Source organism: Plectropomus leopardus, chromosome 4 (assembly GCF_008729295.1).
Source record: "Plectropomus leopardus isolate mb chromosome 4, YSFRI_Pleo_2.0, whole genome shotgun sequence".
Taxonomy (NCBI): Eukaryota; Metazoa; Chordata; class Actinopteri; order Perciformes; family Serranidae; genus Plectropomus; species Plectropomus leopardus.
Window position 1 is genome coordinate 19865527 of NC_056466.1, and position 22963 is coordinate 19888489.

General features: G+C 39.7%; 2 protein-coding genes across 10 annotated transcripts in view; one reads left to right on the forward strand and one right to left on the reverse strand.

The window, feature by feature from the left end:
* The window catches only part of LOC121941726 (proto-oncogene vav-like), a 39636-nt gene extending 24254 nt beyond the window's left edge, over window positions 1-15382 (reverse strand). For 3 of the 6 annotated variants that reach the window (XM_042484584.1, XM_042484585.1, XM_042484581.1), the window contains exon 1: window positions 1280-1297. The gene's annotated coding sequence lies outside the window, so the exon portion shown is untranslated. Of the gene's footprint in view, window positions 1-1279; window positions 1299-2216; window positions 2279-3361; window positions 3476-11685; window positions 11774-15106 lie in introns of those variants that run through there. The other 3 variants (XM_042484582.1, XM_042484583.1, XM_042484586.1) reach the window with 3 other exon arrangements.
* sh2d3a (SH2 domain containing 3A) lies at window positions 531-22424 on the forward strand. 4 transcript variants are annotated; one of them, XM_042484589.1, is made up of 20 exons: window positions 531-921; window positions 1111-1202; window positions 1329-1446; window positions 3074-3103; window positions 3191-3249; window positions 3374-3531; window positions 10099-10138; window positions 10276-10392; window positions 11138-11281; window positions 12287-12573; window positions 12659-12744; window positions 13499-13618; window positions 16130-16287; window positions 16420-16617; window positions 16862-17023; window positions 17611-17726; window positions 18785-18956; window positions 19055-19166; window positions 20598-20783; window positions 21694-22424. In XM_042484589.1, the coding sequence occupies exons 2-20, from the start codon at window positions 1113-1115 to the stop codon at window positions 21885-21887; spliced, it is 2547 nt and encodes an 848-aa protein (XP_042340523.1). In that variant the 5' UTR covers window positions 531-921; window positions 1111-1112; the 3' UTR covers window positions 21888-22424. The 4 variants fall into 4 exon arrangements, with proteins under 4 accessions (XP_042340523.1, XP_042340521.1, XP_042340522.1 ...); XM_042484587.1 differs by lacking the exons at window positions 531-921; window positions 1111-1202 and having other exon boundaries at window positions 1213-1446; XM_042484588.1 differs by lacking the exons at window positions 531-921; window positions 1111-1202 and having other exon boundaries at window positions 1213-1446; window positions 21697-22424.
* The last annotated feature ends 539 nt before the right edge of the window (window positions 22425-22963 follow it).

A 22963-nucleotide genomic window follows, 5' to 3' on the forward strand; every position in this document is an offset into this window, starting at 1 on the left:
CTTCACATGTAACAACTCAAACTAAATCTCTGTAAGTCACATGTGTCACTGAATCAACAAAGGTATTGCGATCAGTTATTCCAGTCATCAAGCTGTTGTCTCAGAAGAAGGCTTTTTTCTAGAATGCATCAATCTCAAAAAATGCTTGATCCTACATTTCCCCTAATGCTTCAAAGGCATCCTCTGTTAGAAGCTCCCAGCCTACTAAACACCAACATCTTTTAAACTCAATACCCCTAGTTTGTCATCAAGATATAACACAACTTAACACAGGCCAAGCTGTAGTTGTCATGACTTAACTGATCTATATGTGTAAAATTGGCGGCATACCCCTTTAAATCACCCTCAGAGAAAAGGCCTGTGTCAGTTTGTACTTCAGCACTAGGTGTCAGCCTTATACACATCACCATTTCTCCCGCAGATACTGTATCTTCTGATGTAGTGCTTGGACAGACAGGTTGCCAAACACACCACCGAGCATGCATGCCTGTCTCTGACTTGACATGTTGACAGCTGCCTAACAGTCTTACATTTTTATAACCCCTCTTCTTGTTTTTCTGAACTCTATCTCTCTCTCATGGCATGCCCTGACCTGCGCTCTCCACCTCCTAGGAGATCATGCTAATTCCTGCGCTGTGATTTGCTGTTTTCTGTGGGGCGCTGTGTGTCCACTGTACGATCTGATTGGCTTTTTGAGGGACCCTGCAGGTTTGAGGGGGAGCGGGCTTCCACTGTTCCCACAAAGAAAAAGTGAGAGACGGATTTAATGACAGAGGTTACAACTCTGATGAGAGCAGCTGCAAAGAAGGGAAAGGGGACAGAGGGGAAGTGAGAGCTGATAGAGGCATTATGAGATAGAAATATTACAAGGGGAGGGAGAGAATTAATATCCCAGAGTGCTTCGGTGGACACTGCAGACAGGTAGGTGTTACATACTGTAACTGCTGCAAGGCAAACAACACAAGAGCTCTCTGCTGGTGTGATTTCTAAAAGTAAGCTGATGTCACTTTGCTCTTTCATTAGTACTTTTTACAGAAACTTCTTGAGAAAAAAAACATGTACAAGCATGTATGTGTATGTAATCACTATCTCTTCTGCTTTGCTGTTCAGACATGAATAATCGCTCCATCGCCTGGTGGCTGAGACAAATCGGCCTGCCCCAGTACACCAAGACTCTTGAGAGTGAATATTATGGTCTGGAGGTAGGTGAATATATGAAAATCATCTGCATGTTCTTGTTGATATCTTGTCTTTTGATCTGTGCATCAATCTACATTACCCGAAACTACTCTTTGTTACATTCTCACCATCCTTGTCTTTGTGTCCAGGGTTTGTTGAGTGTAACGGATGGCGAGCTGAAGGATGCAGGGATAGAGGATGCAACACACAGAGAAACAATCCTTAATCAGCTGTCAAGACACCGACAAAAACTGGACCCACACTCTGGTGACCCTCACAAGCTAAATGCAAACACACATGCACACAGAGGCTGGACAACAATATCTATATTCTATCACTATAAAAAATATTCTAATTAAATGTTTGCCATGTGCAAACATATTGTATTGTATTGTATACAAAGCCTATGAAATTGCAACCAGCCTAAAAAAAAGTTATTGAAGGTTTTGTTTTAAAGATATAAAGAATTTTGTCTAATGTTTGAGGTTTTCATATATTCGCAATATTGTGATATATACTGAAGTCCTGGCCTGAGATCTACCTGCAATCCTATTCTTACATTTTGTGTCTAGCAAAACTAAAATATCTGAATTTTGATAGACACCAAATCAATACTTAAATGGATACCTTTTAGAAAATATTAGCATGTTTTTGACAAATTCAGCAGCTAGTTATGGATGGCAACTTGTTGATCCAGCACTTTGGTCCAGAATTAAATATCTCAACAAATATTGGATGACATTTTATGATATTTTATAAAAGCATGCAGGTTTCCCACGATCTGAATTTAAATTAACTTTAATGATCCCCCAAGTTTTCCTTCACCTCTATCATGAAGTCAGAATCGCACATTGTCCAATTCTTTCCTTTATGACTGCAAAACTAATGGCATTCCCATCAGCCCCAGCTGTACTTTATTTGTAGAGATAATTGGCAAACTAAAATGGTAAACAAGGATAAACATTACACCTGCAGCATTTAGCTCCTCTACACCCTTTAGAGAGTTGCGTGCATAGAGACTGTTGTGTTTCCATTACCTTAGAATGAGCCCTTTATATCTACTGCACTGGTCCTTGTCCACACAGTCCTCCATGTTGTCCTACAGTAGCCCAGAACAGAAAAACCAAACACTGGCTTTAGATAGTGCCATTAACGTTTTGGTCAACCACCATAGTACCTGCACCCCTGACACACAGAAGTTTCAGTTCTGCAATCTCACCGTGAGATGCCACTAAGTTTTTCACACTGGTCTTTCAGTCTAAAATTTGCACTGATGATTTAGAATAAGAACTAAGAATGAGTAAACAAGTGTGAATCCAACCAGATGTTTAATACCAGCTCTCAGTATGTGATACTTCAACATACAACCACATTTCAGTCAGTAATACAGACAGACACCGATTGCATGCTCATCTTGGGTATTTGATAACTCAAACTGTTTATGTGTTCAAGTCTGTTATGAAAAAAGCCTTAAAATGAACTGTCTCTTAACTTTTAATCATCCTTCTCAACTTGCAAAGAACAGTATCTGTTAAAATCATTCATGCTTTATACATGCATGTTTGCATGCATCAAGTGAAAGCGGTCTACACTAAAATGTATTTGTCATGTTTACTGGCTTGTTCCTGCTAAGTGTAATTTCAAAAAGTCAAAAGTGAAAATCTAGGGAGCATGAATAATGATGACACAAGTTAGCAATGTCTTGCAGATAGGCGTATTTTGTTTATATCTATCCATGCAGACCAATTAATGAAATAGTTCAACATTTTGGGAAAAAAAAAGAAGCTTATTAGCTGTGTGGCTAGAAACAGGTCGATACAGCAAGCTAAGTGAAAAAAAACTATCAACACTTCTAAAGCCCACTTATTAAGAAGTTACATCTTTTTTGTTTCAGTTTCATATTTACCGGACAAGCATGAGAGTGGTAATAATCTTCTCTTTTAAGACAGAAAATATATATATTTTCCAAAATATTGAACTACTCCTGTGAAGTTTACTTTTGTCTACTCAGGTGTGAAAGTGGAGCGCAGGGTGAGCCGAAAGTATTCCCTGGGATCGTCTTTGGATCTGGTGAGAAAACCAAGTTCACACTACATAGCATCACAAAACAGTAGACTTCACCTGTAACTCCTCCAGCCCCCTTTTTTTAATAAGATGATGTAACTAGCATCTCACGTCATACCATTTCCTGCAGGTGAAGCCAAGCAAGGATTTGTTTCGTCAGAGTGTCCTGCCCCGCCTCCAGCGCGCTGATAAGAAACAACGCCTCTCCGCCTCCTGCTCCCAGCTACGTCCCCTGAACGAGAACAACACTGTCAGTGAGGCGGAGCGCTGCGAGGACAGCAAACACAGGTAAGATGACCCCCAATGAGTGGTGTGTGTCTGTGTGTGTGTGTGTGTGTGTGAGTGTGAAAGATTATGACTGTGTGTGTGTGTGTGTGTGTGTGTGTGTGTGTGTGCATGTGTGAGAGATCAACTTTCTCCAGGTTGGCTAATAATTAACTAGTGCACCATACAATGTATGTCGGAGTTTAAAAGGTGAAACAGGTATATTCAACAATCAGTCATCTATAAACAGGCTTAAAAGATAACAGGAATAAAACCCCCTTGAGGATATAAAATAACATCATGATCTTTACTTTAATTATTTCGTTCAATCAGGAGAACAGCTGCATTTGATGACTAACTTAGTAAACAACACACCTTGGGACTTTGATATTTCGGTCACACTTCCCCCCCAGTGAGCGGTCAAGGACTGAGTGACAAATACCAGCGTGTGTTTGTAAGATGTTAATCCTGAAGTGTGGGAGTAAAGAAGATGCTTTCATGCTGGTTCACTTTCAGCATTAAAGGACCAGTTCATCTACATTATAAAAGGTCATGCTCATTTCTACTTTACCCCTAGTGCTATGAAACCATGAGCTTTGGTTTTATGTGCTTATCCAGACTTCAGGTTACTGCTGCCACAAGAATAAAATGGGAGTGAATGGAATTCAGTTTGTGGTCCTGAAAACACTGAGAATTTACATTTGAAAACCTCAACAGAAACTCGACTATCCAGAAACAATGTTTCGCTTCCACTGTCTTCTTTAGTCTTACTAAGACAGAAAAGCCTAAAAATGTTAGTTTACTATGACAGTGGATACAGAAAAGCGCAAATCCTCAGAATTTTTGATGCTAGTACAAGGTAGTATTTGGTATTTTTGCTTAAAAAATTACCCAAACAATGTTCTTACAGTTGTTTCTTTAAATAATTTTGCAGCTCTACAAAATACAATACAGAGGTCTTCACTGTTTTTCAGGCCAAGTACCCTTAGCTGAAAAAAGAGACAGAGCAGGGACCCCCTACGACATATATTGTATAAAACTGTGTTGCACATAGCGGGCAAATGGAGGTTGTCTGGTGGGCCAATGAGCCTCAGGCTACAGTCTTGACCTGCGTTTGCTTTACAAGTAGGTTAGGAAGGAAACTCTACCTTCACAAAGATAAGTTGTTGCAAAAGGCAAAATATGTTAGATTTATGTTAATGCGTATTTTAGGCATATTTTAATTTTTGTTGACACAAATACGTCAAAAAAATTATCTGAGGACCCCTGTTGAAGTCCCAGGCTATAGGCCATTATATAAAAACATCAAAAAAGACAATATATATTTTCTTAATGCAGAGAAATTTAACTGCCAAACACATTTAAAATGTTACTGAAGCCTGAGTAAGTATATACGTATGTAGCTTGGCAACCGGCGTCACTGTGGGGCAGCCTGCCACATTGTGATGCCATGGACAGACCAAAACAAGCCTCCAGACATTTCGATATTGCACTCTGTATTCTATTGCTTGCATTATGGTTAAAAGTAGTTGGATTTTTTTCAATGTTACTTTTTTATTGTACATTAAAACCAAAACTATAGTCATGACGAAGAGGTAAGAGGGGTAATACTGGTGGTTTTCTTAAATTGGGCAAACCTGCCATTTAATCTTGTTTTAACTGTTGTTTCCTTTCATACATAATTGAGTTATACTGCTGACAAGCACTGTAAGTGTATAAATGGAGGGTGGCTGTCATGTTCAGGCACATCTCTGTTCACCGGTCAGAAAGTGCTGAAAGTGAAAAGCCCCAGAGGTTGTGAACCAAACATCTCAACAGATACATATTAATATGCAATATATAAATATTAATACACTTACCCTAAGTTGCATGTGCAAGCTCCAATAATCTTAATGGGAGAAAACATTTAGAAATTATCAAAGTAATTATTTTAGACTGATCAAATTATTTAAAGATTAGGCCTAATCAGTGGTGGAAAATAACTAAATACATTTACTTAAGTGCTGTACTTAAGCACAAATTTGTATTTTAATTGAATATGTTCTTTCATGACACTTTATACTTTACTCTGCTACATTTGGGGACTATTTTACTTTTTACTTCACTACATTTATCTGACAGCTGAAGTTACCAGTAAATTTAAAGATTAAAAATCTTGCATAAAAAAACACGAGAATAGTGTGTGAAATATGATGTGTTGTTATTAATGAAACCACCCAGCAGTTGTATAAAAGTACATCTGAAGTGATTAGTTGATTAATCAATTAGCTGACTGACAGAAAATGAACCCTAACTATTGTGATAGCAAATAAAGTAACCCCCCCCAGCAACTATAGAGTGCTCCATTAATAATGTTTTTCTGTAGGCCAACCCAGAGGCCAAAAGCATATGGCATTTTTACATTGGATTTTAGATTACTGCAGAAAATAAGCTCCGTGGTTAACAAACATTTATGATACTTTAACAATTTGTTCAGGAAGGTAATCTCCCCAAATTAATACCACTTTTGGGATTTCTGAAGCCTATATGTAATCACCAGAAGTAAAAAGCCAATGTCAGGCGCGCCTGTATGAGCCTGTGAAACCGCATTGGGCGTGATGACAATCTGTTGTCTCATATAGTCACTTGTTATCAACCACCTTTCACAAGACACATAAAAGCTTCAAAGTTTGCAAGTGGGGTATTTACGGATGTATTTTATGTTGTAGAACCAACTTAAAGAGTTAAGCTTGTGTTAACCACAGACCTTATTGAAGTCTTCAAAACAAAACAAACCATTGACTTAGCGAATCAGAGGTGCTAAATTGCTAATTCATTTCCGAGGTTTAGGACTCATTGCTGGGGTACTTAATTTCGAAAAACATTTATGTCATTTTCTTTTTTTTTAATTATTTTTGAGTTTTTGACTGTTTTTTTTTCTAAATTTCTTTCTTTTTTATAGGGTTTTACCGGCTTTTTTGAATGTATATGTTTGTGTGTGTGTGTTTATGTGTCTTTAACATTTTTTTCTTTTTAAATAGTTTTGTAGTATAGTTTTTTTTTCTTTTTTTATTGGGTTCTTTTACTTTTCATAGGCCTACTTGAAGATTTAACATTTTCATGATTATACTTAATTACTATTACTTACTAGTAACATTTTCAATGTAGGACTTTTACTACTAATACTAATACTAGTACTAATACCACACTAACGTAAAGAAACTGGGTTGAACTGGTGAGAATTTGAGTGGCTGCTGCAGACTAACCTGTTCTGACCTGACGACAGCTTGTGTTTGGCAATAACTTTAAGTTTGCGTGATAAAAAGTCAAATCGACATGTCAAAATAGACCGAATTAAGACCATATGTTGGATTCATAGTCACATACCACTCTGTTCAGCTACCTACCATGTAACGCTGACAGCAGCCAGGTGATGTGTTAGCTCGGCTTGTGTCGGTATCCGAGGAATGCCGGCCAGATAGCGGCGTCTCAGCACCTGGGGCCTGGGGCGGGGGGAGAGGGAGAGCTCCGGAGAACTTGTGGGAACTCGTCCGAAACTGCGCAGGGAGGAGGGCGAAGAGGAGAAAGGGGGGCTGGGAGGGACCGGCGCGGACACGGCTTCAACATTACGACTCCTCAGCTGTTGTCTTGCGGCGTAAGTTTGGACCACCGACCGTAAAACATGTCCGGGACAACCGGGCTGTGAAGCGGATTGTCAGGTAGGACCGTTGGCCGAACGAGAACAGAACGTTTTTAAAACAACGGTTAAGTTTAACTAACGCGAGACTTCCGAGGCTGTTCATACTGACGGTTTCAGAGTTGATTTAACTTTTAGTGTGCAGCGCTTTCTAAACATGTATTACTAGTTATGGCATTAAGCTGTCAAAATCTCAATTTTTAGTCTTTTTGGAACAGGAACGTCGAGAGTGGTTGCTTTGATTATGACTTTGCTATTACATACCTGTGGCAGTTTCACGTCAACTACCTGTTGCACAATCTTGACTCAGAAGACTTCATGCTCATGTTAGAACAAACATCAATTTAAAGAAGCTATCAGTTTTTAGGTTATCAGATTACACAGAGGAATCCCAGTAGGATGCTGAAGCTTAATAAAATAGTTTAAAACATGTGGTGTCAGGTTGCATGTCTCAATAGTGGTTCTGCAGCACATTGCACAGGTGTTTCTGTTGTTTAGCCTACCTGCTGGGCCAACGCCCCTCAAACAGGATGTTGCCCACTCTTACCTCATAAAAATCTTTTAGCTGTGATTTATCTGGGTGTCTGTGCATTTATATGTGTCTGTTAGGGTGTATGTTGTTGCTGCCATGTTTGGTTTTGATTTTTTTAAATGTGAATAGGCTACAGCAATGCTTGCTATTTTATTAGGCACACCAAGCTTTACCTGCCTAGTCTAGTGATGGATTAAATACTCAGAATTTGTAGATAAGTAGCCTAAAAGTTGCAACATGACAGAGTAAAAGATACTTTTTTTGCAAGTAAGATATACATACATGGTTTTACGCAAGTAAAACGTAGATTACAAAATGATAAGCATCAAAATAAATACTAAAAGTAAAAGTACCCGTTATGTATAATGATTTATTTCAGAATAACAAATAGCTTGTTGTTTATTGTTATATTATTGGATTATCTAGGCCAGATTATTGACGCATTAATGTGTTCATCACTTTAATGTTGAGGCTGGTAAAGGTGGAGATAATTTCAACCACTTATGCAGTGTACCCTTCTTTTATCTGGTGGGTAGCATGTGCTATTCCCCCTGGGAGTCAATAAATTTATCTTAATCTATAATATTAGCCTACATAATGATTCATTGTTTGATCACATGTTGCATTGTTAATCTGAATCTACAAAGTAACTAGTAACTAAAATGAACAAATACATGTAATGTAATGTTGTGGAGTAGTGTATAAAGAGTGTACAGTATAAAGAAGCTTAACAGAAAATGGGAATAATCAAGTTAAGTACAAGAACCTCAAAATGTCTTATTCAGTTTGACACAATGCCAGCGCTTTATAAAGGTTGTAATGTTGAGTTTTAGTTGGACATGTTTTAAAGAGGTGTTGTTTCAGAGCTTATGGTCATTTTAGATGCTATAGTTTGTAGTTGTTTTGACTTCTTTTTAATGTTTTATCCACCCTGTTAATGTCAAGTGCAGACTAACTATTGGAGGCACTTGTCAATATAACACACATTTAATTATAATAATGCTTTTAATTCATAGTGCTTTTTTAGATACTTCAGGTAACAAGGTCGGTCACTACACAATATGGTACAAGCACAGAATACTAGTACAGAGCAGAGCTGGAATGATTAAGTCAATAATCATTTAGGCCATCAACAAAGAATGAATTGGCTAATAATTTAATAACATCTTTTTTTCAGGCACAAAGGCCAAATGTTGCCTTGTTCCAGCCTCACAGTTGTGAGACTTTGCTGTTTTACTTTGTCTTGTGTGAGATTATCTGTATATTTGTGCTTTGGGGAGTTTGTCAGACAAAACATGCAATTTGAAGACACAACCATTGCTACAATACCACAGAAGACACCGAGGTCCTTGCCTTGTTTTCTCTGAGTTTGAAGTTCGAAGGTTTTAACAACCTTGGGGGCATTTTACAGTTAAAATCTCACATGTGTTTTTTGGACTGAATTTTTAGACCTTATGTTAGAAAAGATTCAGTATTTCACCACTAAAATATATTCCTGGCAGCTTTGAAAGAGCATTTAGACATTTATGTTGGGAAACAAGATGGTCTTATGCCTAAAAACAAGTTTATAGACGATATCTGATATCCAGATAACACTGAAAGAACTACTCCAAGTCTTCCATAAAATGGAATTGACTGCAAACTTAATAAATGGCATGAAAAACAAAAAACGAAAAATTTAAAAAATGAGTCACTGGTTTCTAAAATCCTAGTACAACCTGTTTGTGTGGTAACATGTGGCCTGGTTATGAATGGAACTGAAAATGAAGACATTCATTTTAACAATAAGTTACGGCCTCTGAAACTAATTTCTTAAACAGTTTCAACAAAATCTAAACATTAGAGCCTATATTAAAATAAGATTTATTGAAGAGCTGTTATATTTGACTCAGTTAGTTCTAACTGAGTGTACCTACAAAAATGGCAAATACGGAAGTATCAGAGTTTGTATTGTTCTTCAGTGGATGCTAATAGTTGTATTCAGCGTCACATAAACAAGTGAGCGTCACACAGCACATCCCTTCGGCACTCCCAACACACACATGATGTGCTCCACATTGTTAACCCACATCCATACACAGATGCAGATTTTCTAGACTAACAGTTCATGAGATGACTGGGTGTTATCCCTGAGCTCATCTGTACGCCGTGTGTTTACAGAGGCAGGAAGGTGGAAGCTTTGGGAGGAAGGAAGGAGGAAAAAGAGGCAGGCTATTAAAAGTCCCTCAGTTTTTGTGTGGTGTTAATGACAGATCCAGACCTTGGCAGCGGCCTTCCATCCTTGTACTGTTTATGTTCAAAGGAAAAACATGGCACAGTCCTCTGTGGCTCCCTGGGGTTGAGTTAAGTAGCTCCAAATCACCTCTTCTCTCTTGTTTTTCAGCAAGAGGAGAAGTGTCAGCGCATACCTCAGCCAGCTGAAGGTAAGAGGTTAAGCACACAGCTCTCTTTATAGCTGCCCTCTTTTTCTCCAGATTTTCCTTCATAACCTCATACATACTAAAAAGTGAGCGCCGAAAACATGCAGAATAACTAAGGTCACTGCATGGCTGTGTTTTAGGTGTTTGGTGGTCGGAGTAACATGGACTCATTAAAGAAGGAGCTGGAGGAGGAGCTGAAGCTCAGCACAGATGACCCGACGAGCCATGCGTGGTACCACGGACCACTAGGCAGAGAGGTGCTCAATGGACCATACTACTTTAGCTGTATTTATGCTTAAATTAAATATGCTGCGCAGGATCTTATGATATTTTTAGCATATTTATGATACACTAGAAGTGTGTGGTGGTGTATTCTTCTGCAGAGACTCTGCCTTCTGCCTGTATTCTCTTATTTTCTTTTTATTTTCTGTATTGAAGACGTTTTGGCCTTGTACGCCCACAGCGCTCAGGTGAGGTCAGGGCTTTACAAAAAGGTAGCAATCAGGTGCCAGACCGTAAGCAGCATGCATCCAGGAGACAAAGTACACACAGACATGCGAATATAAACAAAGAATATAAACAAAAACGCCTACAAAACTAGAGTTTATCTGGGGTTGGCTTTTACTTTTACTTCACCGGTAAGTGTGTTTACAAAGTATTCCTTTAAATGAATTGATAGTTGAGGCTACCATACATATGTATCTTGCCCAAGGATACTTTGACATGTTACCAGGAGGAGCTGGGGATTGAACTGCTGATCTCCTGATTAGAGGACGACCCGCTCTACCTCTGAGCCACAACCGTGATGTTTCCCCTCATATCCAGTATTATTGCAAAGCTAAGCTAACCAGCTGGTGACACTAGTTTCATACAGTCAGTTGCTAGTTTATGAGGTACACACAGCTAAAGCTTCTGCAGCCTAATACCACTGTCTTGCAATAAATCTTTACTTTGTAAAAAGGTTATAATGTTGATCAACATAGCCTGCTGACTTGTCTCCAGGCTGCCGAGTCTCTGTTTGAGAGGGACGGAGACTTCTTGGTCCGAGACTCGAGCTCTGCCCCTGGTGACTACGTTTTGAGCTGCCACTGGAAAGACGGGCCCATGCACTTTAAGATCATACGAGTGATCCTTCGTCCTAAAAAGGTGCGTCTATGTTATGTGTGTTCATGTGCGGCAAGCAAGGGTTAATCTATGAATTGTTCAAATAATTTATGAAGCGACAGTGCCAAACATTCACAGGTCTCAGCTTTCTAAATATGATGTTTTTTTAAATTTCCTCTGTTTTATGAGTGTGATTACATGGACCTGAATAACACATTTATGAGAATTATGCTGGTCACTGACTATCACTGTTAACTTAATCTTTTGGGGTTTTTGAGTGTTGGTCTGGCAAAACACAACAAACATTTTGAAGAGGTCACCTTTGCCCCTAACTTTTTCTAGGATCAGTCAGATTTCTGGAAAATTTAGCCTAGATAAATATACTGTAACATTTTCAGCGCAGATCATCTAACCAAAAAAAATTATTGTGTTTATTAAACACTCACCTCCTGTAGGTTGCTCTGAAGTTTGTATCTTGGCAGCTGTAGTCAGCTTTGATTGACACCAGTTATGACGACTGACTCCAACAAAAACCTAAAACAAACAAAAAAAAAAAACGTAAAAAAACATCAGCATCAAACAAAACTTCTCATATCACAAGTAGAGTATAACCCACTTCTCCGCCATTTATCCTTATGTTCAGTGTGCTCCATATACTCACAAATTCAAAATACACACGACACATGTTCTGTTTCTGTGTTGCACTACTGTCCACTCATCACTCTGAAATTCAGGCAGAAATATTTAGCAATTCATTGACAAAGTGATGATTGTTCGGAGCACATACAGATCAGCAGTAGATAATTGTATTATGCTTTAAGATTGGTATGAAATTTTTCAATTCACTTTGACACTTTTTTGACATTTTCTGCTGACTCTGGGTCACTGTTGTATCAGCTTTGAATCTAAGCTGATCTAGGCTGAGCTGCAAGCTAAAATAGCCACCTCTGTAGCCTCTTGAGGATGAGGATCTGAAAATATTTTTGTCGTATTATTCCTTTAATGTCTGCTTGATTTATAATGTGCGTGCCTCCATCTGTGTGACAGGGCTACTCTCGGGAGCTGTTCCAGTTTGAGGAGGATCGCTTTGACAATGTTCCCGCTCTGATCCGATTCTATGTGGGCGGGCGTCAACCCATTTCCAAGGCCTCGGGCGCCGTGATCTTTCACCCTATCAATCGGACCCTTCCTTTGCGAGTCATCAGTGAGCGTCACACAGAGTCCACAAGCAGCAGCAGAGGTGCGGGGAGAGAAAAACAAAATGAGGCCAACAAAAGACGCAGCTTCAGCTCTGCACATGCAGACACACTGCAGGTCATCAATCCACTGCTGAGGTGGGAGGAAGTCTGTTGAAATGTAGTGCTGAAACACACAACACAAATACAAATAAACTCATAAATGTTATTTTATGTGTGGCAGAAGTGGAAGTCAGCCTGCTAACTTGGAGAACGTTGGACGCAGGCCTTCGCTTCAGTCTGCACAGTCTGACAGTAACCTACGAACAGGTACATCGCATGTCTGTCCCTGCTAACCGCTAATGTCCACAGTTCTGCCGCCGCAGCTGGAAACAGTCCGCTGTCATTCCTGTCACAGTGCTGTCATGTAGCAGAGCGTCTTGCTTGCATACATATCCAATTATCTGTATTTACGCCCCAGGTCTATTTTTGTCAGAGCAGCTCGTGCCCCTGAAGCGTGAAATTCACTTATTAATGTATAGAAATGCTAATATTTACTGGCAGTTGACATTAAATGAATATTCAATGATGCATTTTCTTTTTTTGTCTTTGTCAATATGTACATACAGCAAAACTGGTTTTCCTTCTGCTAATATGAACTATTTGGGAGGAAACAAAAAAATTAAAATAAGTGACTGTGCTGTGTCTGGTTGTTTAAACGAGTTAAATACAGCCACAAAGAATCTGTTGCCACATTGATTATAAATTAGCTGCAAAGTTGTTTTCCATATGCTTGTAAAACACCAAATATATCAACAAAAAACTTGAAACAATATTAGATATGTGGCTGCCGAAAAGTTCCAATAGACACCTTAATGGCGACAGAGACATGATTGAGCTGTTGTGCAACTGGAAGACACACTAGATGGACATTTGTGGTCAGTGAAGTCTTTGTCCTTCATAGTCAATCGATATAGTTTCTCCAGAACTGATTTAAGGAAGAGATAGGTAGAAAAACAGAATCCTTGGCAAGACACCATGTTGTTTATTGTTTAACTTCTTCCTGTCTTTCTCTTTTTTCCAGGTGTCCCACAGAAGATTCAGTCAGAGGACACTGGCCACGCCCCCATCTCTCCAGTGTTTCGCACAGGCAGCGAACCCCTGCTGAGCCCCCGACCACGACACACACGGCCCTCCCATCCAGGTGATACACACAGAGCCTGTTTATGCCTGGTATTAACATGTCTTTTGGGTGATCTGATCACTAGTGGACAGCACTATATTCAGTTGTATACGACTTCCAATTGGGAGGTGGTCAGGGACACATTTGACCACTTATGTTTTTATATGTAAACTATAATGCATCCCTAACAAGGACTACGTTATCAGCTCTGGACGTAGTGGTTGTTCTGGTGACAGCTCACTAAATGCTCTAAATTGTGCCTTTTTTCTGACATGTTGGACGAAGCATCATGTGACCGTTCTCCTTTTTGCCCTAAAACATGCTGAATTCTGCTGACAGCTGCACTGACACTTGACTTACGAGCATGCAAGCAGCAAGTGAGTGTGGACGTCACAACTGTGCGAGGCCCTTTGATCTTGTAAGGGACGCGGGCAGTAACAAAATCTAACCACATAAGCACTCAGTTTTGACTGTCCACTTGTGTTCGGATCACCAAAACACATGTTGATACCAGGTGTTAGCCTCACATACACACTTTAAAACTTAAATGTATGGTCAGATTTAGACTACTGAACAGCAGAAATATCTGTCTGGGCTCCCTGCTCTGTTATAATATGCACAGTTTGTGGATTTTAGTGATGTGATGGAAGTTTTCACTGTGCAGGAAAAATGTAATAGCATTTTTGTACCCATTTCGCCACTAGAATTTTAATTCTGGCAGCTTGGGAAAGGATTTTTAAGCAACATTTTGACCTTCATGTTGGGAAATGAAACAATGAAATCTACATTATGGTAGGCCACTCAACAACAATGTGACTGGATTGTCACGGTGAGCCGCTCTGACACATCCGGAAATAAATAGGCCAGATCTGGTTGACGAGAAAACGTTTGGCGGACATGCGAAAATAAAGAGTGCATGTCTTTGTCCAGCATTTGTTGGACCAAAAGATAATCACCCTGTAGCTCCCTTATTTGGTTCAGTGAACGCATTTACCACTACTTTTACTTGCATTCCCATTGTCTTCAGTTAATTCACTGATTTCATCAAACCCCTCAAAATGCAAAAAGATACAAAGAAGCACAATTATACAAAACAAACTATAAGAAGGACAGTCTACTATCCGAGGAGAATGCAACCTTTCGCTGAAGCATAAATTGAAAATGTGGGGCCGTTCTTTTATTTTTGGCAAGCGACATTCATCACAAGTGTCGGGTGCCTTACCATAAATCAGCCTTAATGCTTCATTTTAAAGGTCTGTCACTTCAGAATAATTTCCTGTTGATATCTGGCACTATTTACAAGTTAAATAGAGACAAAGTTCTGGGACAGATATTTTACTTCATTTAGTTTATAGGTAGGTGTTAGTTTTCAGAGGAATTTCTTTGAAAGAAGAGTTCGATTTTAATGAAACTCTATATAACTGAACAGCTAACTATAAGAAATGTCTTTTATGTGTTTAAGATCCAGGTTACAGCCTTTATGTTTTTGATACAGAGGGGAGTACTCACACATCAGAGCGAAACTTGCTGACTGTGGTGATGTCTTGAGAGGTCGGGAGCTTTTCTCTCGGAGCTTTGGAGGCGTGGGTGAAGAAAATGAAGACAGTCAAACTTTGCTTTCCGACTTAAAATCAGTGTATTCAGTCTTCTTTAACAAGTGAACTTATTTCTTGCAGACAGAAGTTAAACAAAACAAAATCAAATATTTAAATCAAAATACTAATTCACTGTATTGGTAATATAACTAAAAAGTCATTGTTTTTCTCAGGACACCTCAATCATTGTATCTCCTTCACATGCACTAGTGCAATCAGCTGATCTGTTTCAGCTGGGAATCAACCATTGTCCTGACTGCCCTGATTGCTTACTATGGGCCTTGTAGTCTTTTACTGGATGCCATTATGGTGTGTAGTCCTTGCTGCAAGGTGTGTCTCCCCTCAATGTGTCTACCTCTCATGACATCACACTGTGAAATCTGACACTTTATTTTAAACCTTTCTGGGACTCTACTTGTGTCTAAGAATGAACTGGCAGCTCAAGGTTTTAAGTCCAGTAGCACCTGAAACAGTGATACTCCTCGGAAGGCCAGCGGCCCTATCTGGCCCCTGATAGGTTGCCAGGTGGCCCCCCAACCACTTTGTAATTTACAATTAAGAAAAAAAAACATCATTCAACACCAGTATATATACCAGAGTGCGGCCCTAAAATACTAGAAACATCCTTAAATCCTAGAAATGTGCTGAAATACTAGAAGCATCCTTAAATCCGAGAACTGTTCTAAAATCCCAGAAAAAGCCCTAAAATCCTAAAAACTTTCCAAAGTCCCAGAAACATCCTAAAATCCTAGAAACATCCTAAAACCGGAGAAATTACCTAAAATCTTAGAAACGTGTTAAAATCCTAGAAATATGAATGGGACTGCTGTTATTTTGGAAGAGTGGCCCCCAGTCAAAGCAAGTTGTGTATCCCTGTCCTCGAAATATCAGGGCTGCCAGTGACACAGACACATAACTCCCTCCTCTCTCCCTGCAGGTGGTGGTGTAACATTGCGAGGTTCAGATGGACAGCTGCACCCGAGAGCTCCTCCTAAACCTCTCAGGGTCTCTGCGGTCTTCCCTAACGCCGTCCCTCCCCCACCCACAGATCAGGACGTTGACCCCTCGTCTTTCTACGATGAGCTGGTCGTCCAGGTGATGAACTCATCTCAGCTCAGATAGTCTTGTTTCTTCTGTCATCTCTCTTTGTATCTGAGGAACAGACGAAGACTTTAGCAGTTAAATACTGCATGGAGAGCTTATGTCCTCTTGCTGTTGTGTGTCCAGGTGCCACAGTCTCGACGGAAAGGTCATGTGGACCGACTGCGTGCGGAGGAGAAGTGGCAGAGTCGTGCCCGCCTGACAGAGACTTCCTTCGGCTTTCTGGAGGCACAGGAGAAGAGCGAAGCGTCATCACAGCTGCCACTGCTGCCCCAGAAGAAGGCGGCACTGGAAGCTGAAGACTGGCATTTTGAAAAGCCACATGTTTGTATAAATTATCTATTTGTCACAGGTTACAGTTTTCACATTTGCTTCTCTTTTAATAAACAAAAATGTTATATAATGTTTTTAAGGACTACACCAGTGTTTTGCAAGAATTAGCCCATTTTCACTTGAATAGTGCAACATAAAGTTTTTTTTCTGTTTTTCTTTTAGTATCACATTATGCATCAGCAAAGAGGGTCAGCTGTGCAGTAATGCTGCAATATCTGTTTTACTCTTAACACAGGTGGAGTCAGTCTCCTGTTTCCAGCTGGATCAGTTTGAGTCTCTGCTCTTGCCGGAGAACAACCGACCTCTTGATCCCAGCATACTGCTGACACTCAAAGAGCTCTTCAACCGCTCAAATGCAGAAAGCACCGCTCTGCACATGCTCAGTGTTGACTGCCAGGTAGCTCCCATTTCAGACTTCAGAATCAATGTTTCATTTTTTTATTTTTGCACACCTGATAAATGCACGTCAAAAGAAAAGCATAACATCCTATCAGGTGTTCAGATCAAATGCATTTTGGATGATTCATATTGCTTCATATTATTCATCTTAAACAATGATATTTGTATTTTCAGTCCAGAAGTCTCAGGTTAGTGAGTCAGGATGTTGAGGAGTGATCTCCACGGGTTCCAGTTTATCTGAGAGGACACAAAAAATCTTGTCAAACTTCTCGTAGCGCTCCTCTCTGTCTGCTGTTGCCCCTGACTGACCCCAGAACAGCCGCAGGAGTATTTTTAAGTCAGAGGAAATTTCATTAACATCTTTTGTCCTCATGTTTTTGAGTATAAGTGGGAATGTGTACTTTTCACTTTAGTCCAATATTTCCTTGTTAGTAATTTAATAAATATGACCCCAAGTTTATGACATTCAGTAAAGTCAGCAAACCAAATTCCCACAAATCATGAGTAGCGTGAATAATCACTCACTAATGAACTGGATGTAACCCCTGTCTGGCCATTGATCTGTCATTTGTTATGGTGCTGCAGGTCGCACGCATCGTCGGCGTGACTGATGAGCAGAAGAGGCTTATGGGAGTGGGATCAGGGCTGGAGCTTGTCACTTTGCCACACGGACACCAGTTACGGCAAGATTTGTTAGAAAGGTACATGCAGCTGACACAGACAGATTAAAGGTGCATTATGTAAGCTCCAGTCAACCAGTCCAAAACGAATGGGGGGCAGTATTTCACCCTTGAAATGATTGTAAGCCCACAGTTTTTTTTTTTACACATTTTTTTACTCTCCAAGAGCTGTCTCCAGCATTGGAAAGCCACACCAACATTTACTTTCATTTTGTTTCTTCTTACATCACTTGTTTTCTTTGCTGTGGAACGTTGTTTCTTTTCGGTAGATGCTTGTTATGGTGATAATGGTTGTTTTTCTGGAGCTTCTGCCATTCCTGTGTTTCTTACACAGTAACTAATTCACTGAAGCTGTAAACTCAATGCTTTTCGATGGACTCTACGCTCCGGCAGGCTCAACTTCTTCATCGTCTCCTGCGGCACACTAGAGGCTACAATGACTCACTATTGCCTCTCAGGCCAGGATGTATTATTACAGAAGGGACGGCCAGTCCTCGGCTGTCAAGCAGTGTATACGTATCTCTGCAATACAATACATTGACATCTTGGACATAACATAAAAGGTGTTACTTCTTCACACCCTGTTGATAGGGTTAGTTCATTTTTGAATTTTTTAAACCAAAATTATGTCCAGATCTTACATAATGCACCTTTAAAGCATTGGTTCACCCAAACTATGAAAAAAACATTTCCACACTTATGTAGCCATACAGATATCTTGCTGACATCACCACAAACAATGCACGTGAATGAAATTTCGTGTGTGCTGCAGAAAGCATCACGAAGTTAATGTGACAGCAACATCTTTTTCTGGGCTCAGTGTTGTCGCCACTGTGGATAATACACATGAAACACTGTTAACAGTTTTCAGGGGGAACTATAGTTTTGTGGATTATCCAGAGTAGCTGGGATGCTGTGGAGAAAAATGTTGCTGCTTTTTTACATGTCAATTTTAAATTCCATTCTCCTCTATGTCTGGGTGAGGAGATGCCGCTAGTGGGAAGTGATGAAACTGTCTCTCAACATATTCAATATTCTGTCTACTCACCTCTCTAATCCATTAATCTTTCATTTTTTAGGCACCATCTAATAGCATTGGGAGTTGCAGTGGACATCCTGGGCTGCACAGGGACTGTGAGCCAGAGAGCAACCGTTTTACATAAATTAATCTTATTGGCTCAGGCCCTGAAAGAACACGCCCACAACCTCTACTCCTTCTCCGCTGTGATGAAGGCCCTGGAGATGCCTCAGGTGGTGTAACTGTGACACTTGTATGCTTGCTAGAAGCCCACTAAGGCAAAGTGGAAACTGTTTAAGGTTTTCTTACACTTTTTTTTATGCGCCTACAGATAATGCGACTTGAGATGACATGGCGAGCACTGAGGAGGAACCACACAGAGACTGCAGTCTTATTTGAGAAGAAACTCAAACCCTTCATGAACATGCTGAACGAGGGGGACGGTGAGTGGTGGGGTCAAGAGTGAAACGTTACATCACATTAGTCATTTGGCAGATTTGTCCAATGTGACCTTTTAAACTCAGATGTTATTTGAAATTGGAAGTGCAGCTCTTCCAAATAAACAGCTAAAAGTGTCTAACTGTGGAAGTGCTTAGGGCTTCTTCTTTTTTTCTTTTTCTTAACAAATGAAGTAACTGCTATCAATGGCTGTGTACTTGGTATAGACAAAAAGTGAAGCGCCAAACAACTGATTGGAGCTGCAGTCAGTTTGTTTGTCACTTGAGAGACAATTTATCAGACCTTCTGCAGCTCCCTCAAGAGCCTCAAAAAGTGGGAATACCTCATTTGCCCCGTGTATAAATGCTGTGTCCTTGCTGCAGTGGCTACAAATTCAACTGCAACTTGTGTCCCTTCGCTGCATGTCATCCCCTCTCTCTCTGCTTTCAGGCTTACTAATCTGTCCTGTCTTATAAAAGCAAAAGCCCACAAAATCTTGAAAAAAAAGAGCCACAAAAGGCTCTGTGCATCTTTTTTCACCTACTGTAAGTGGTCGTACTTCTAGCCCTATAAACATACTTGATAGTTTAGCACCCTTCTCTTTAAATTGAGTGAAGCTTTCTGCAAAAAAGCACCTGTTACTCGAGACAGGTTAAAACAAGTGCTAAATAAATACCTTTATGACCCACTTTTTAAAGAGGACCTATTTTGCAAATTTTCAGATACCTACTTGTTCTAATAGAAACCCAACATGCATGTTTACATGCTTCGGTGTTAAAAATTTTTTTTTTAAATTTTCCTCATACTGTCTGTGCTGGAGCACCCGCATCCACCCTCTGTGGCACATTTCTGTTTAAGCCTCACTCCCGAAAAAGTCCAGTCTGCTCTGATGGGTCTCCATTTTGGGGTCTTCTGTACCTCTGCATCGCTACAACATTAGTGCAGTAAGGGAATGACTTTTTCACTAACAAATTACCAGTAAAATCTTTGAAACCAAAATCAGACATGTTCAAACACAAATATGATCTGAAATTGATGAGTAATCAGCATTTTGTCTCTTTAATATTGTGTCTGCTTTTATGTTGATGATGTAAGGTGACCTTGGGTGTCAAGAAAGGCGCCTATAAATAAAATGCATTATTATTATTATTAATTCTTGCAACTCATATTACATGTTTTTCTGAAGTTAGCATGTAGCTACATGCCGCAGTGTAGGCTGCATATTGAAAATTCATGCAGTAGCGTGTGTGGAGCAGAGGACCAAATACAAAAATTGCTCTTGAGCTGAAGTCATTTCACTCAAAATTAGAAGAACATTAGAACTGGAGTATTCAGAGCAGTCTAAAGCCTGAGTTTTTTTCTCACAGGGATTACATTTATCTACCTCATTATTTGAAATGTTAGCCACATTTGATATGTTATATGTCTTTCTGTAGACTCTGTAGTCCACGGTCCTATCGCTGTGCCACACCTGGTTCCCCTGCTAATGGCGATGGAGGGTGACGACCCCGTGGAGAACAGTGAGCGAGGCTGTCAGCTTCTCTTCGATGTCCTTCAATCAGCTCGCAGTGCCGCGCTTCATGCACAAGATTATCAGCAGCATGCACACACTCTGCTCACAGGTACACACATGCATGTAAAGTAATATCCTCTCTTAACAAAGCTACAGATGATAGGCCTCATGCAAGCATATTACCCTCCTCTTTATCCAAAACCTCTCAATTTGTCTGTGAGGTTTGTTGATATTAATGTTTCATGTCAGATTCACCAAACACTCAAATTAGGTCTGGGAGATATGGAGAAATTAAATAGAGAAATTTTGACCAAATAGCTCGATATTGTGACGATACTGTGGGTTTGACTATTGGTGCTTCCATCAATATTTTATTATTAGTAATGTGGATATAATGACTAAGTGGGTGAAATGTAGACATCCAGAACAGTCTGGTAAGATCAGAAAATTACACCACTTAACTGAAATGTGGCCTTCAAAACCAAGAAAAGACAACACTAACAATATAACGATGTCTAGTCTCTTTTAATACCAATATCTTGCCCAGTGCAAACTTGTCGTAAATCGCAGATAATGTCACCTGTTCATGTCACTGTTCATGTGGAGGTGTGAGTTAGGGAGATTTGATAAGTAGCATTAAAGACAGCCCAAAATTGTTGTAAAAGGCAAACTCTTCTGCTTCGTTTGTGGTCAAATTGCTCACAAATGTTTTTACCAACAACATTTTTTACTGAGTAAAAACTTGATTTTCCAAACAATTACTGATTATAAGATGCCATGTCAAAACATGCCAATAACGTGATAGAAATCTGAGAAAAAAAGCCAAACATTGAATTGACAACTGAAAAATGATATATTGATCAGAATATTAAAAGACATAGTATGCAGGATTTCCCTAAAAAACAACAAAAAAAAAACAATGTACTCTGGACATTTATGTCCAGTGTGCATTGTGAAAGTGAAGTGACGATACATCTACCGTGGTGACTGATCTGATGTCTGTCACACTGTTTCAACAGCAGGCTGGGAGCCCGTCCCTGAGTTGCTGGAGGCTTTCCGGACAGAGTTCGCCCTGCGGCTGTTCTGGGGTCAGTCAGGGGCGACAGCAGACAGAGAGGAGCGCTACGAGAAGTTTGACAAGATTCTTTGTGTCCTCTCAGATAAACTGGAACCCGTGGAGATCACTCCTCAACATCCTGACTCACTAACCTGAACCTCAGGGCCTGTTTCACTAAGCGGAAGGTGAAGTCAGCACTTTCTTCACAAGGAAATAAAGGTTAAAGGTTAAATGTTTTTAGCTGAGCCTTGGTGAGCTGCGGCAGCCAAGGCAGAGATCTCCCCCGAGATCACACAGACATAAAGAAAAGGTTATTGTTGAGATGAGGGCGACTTTCAAGTTTGTTGAGAGACAACTTAACTTAAAAAAATGTGGAATGCGTCTGCTGTCCTTTATTGTGAAAAGGGCTATGCTGTATTAATTATCAGGAAATCTGAAACCGTTTACCCAAAAACTAGAATCTGTTTACTTGTTCAAATGTGCATTTCTGATAGACGCTGTTTTATTCATTGACACTGATTGTTTGATACTTGAGATTTCAAAGGACCAATATGAACGTTGTTAAAACTGAGTTAGTCCCCTTTGTACATAAACTGCTGCTGTAAGGGACCACAGTGGAAATTGTATTTTTAATGTCAGTGTTTTCTAAAGCAAAATGTGTAAATGTTCAGTTTTTACATTAAACATTTCTCATAAATGATGCTGCAAAGAAACAAAAAAGACAAGAAATGTTTTTTTCTTTATACTTTATGACTCAAATAATACACGTAAATACATACTTTTCTTTTTAAAATTGGATCATACAATAATACCCCTTAAATGTTAAGAAAACTAGTGCAGGACAGAGTGGTAGAGAAAGAGATGGTAAACCTTGTGTGGCTCAGTGAAAGATTTTCCCCATACACTCAAAATATGTTTTGACTATTGTTGCCTCTTTTGGATGTTTGAACTTCACAGTGCAGTGATGTTTTTACAGAGTTTGACACAAGAAGTCTGATGTATCTGCTGAAAGAAGAGCGGTTCTCTGTGCTCATTTTTAATCTGAGTTTAAGGCATGTGCTAGTCAATGTCCTCTCAGTGGGGCGAGGTGTGGTTCAAAATATTGATAAATGTACCCTAATACCGTAAATGATAAAAATATCCTTAAAATGATTCCGACACTTCATTCAATATTTATCATTTGAATAGAGTGGCGTACAGTACAGCCGCACTTTTGAAAGTTTTGATGGCAT

Bases quoted from the DNA above. Each gene is read 5' to 3' on its own strand.
- sh2d3a (XM_042484587.1), top strand. From the start codon at position 1,215: ATGAAAATCATCTGCATGTTCTTGTTGATATCTTGTCTTTTGATCTGT. The intron at 3,532-10,098 runs GTAAGATGACCC...CTTGTTTTTCAG, and splicing joins TGCGAGGACAGCAAACACAG to CAAGAGGAGAAGTGTCAGCG. The intron at 10,393-11,137 runs GTGCTCAATGGA...ACTTGTCTCCAG, and splicing joins ACGGACCACTAGGCAGAGAG to GCTGCCGAGTCTCTGTTTGA.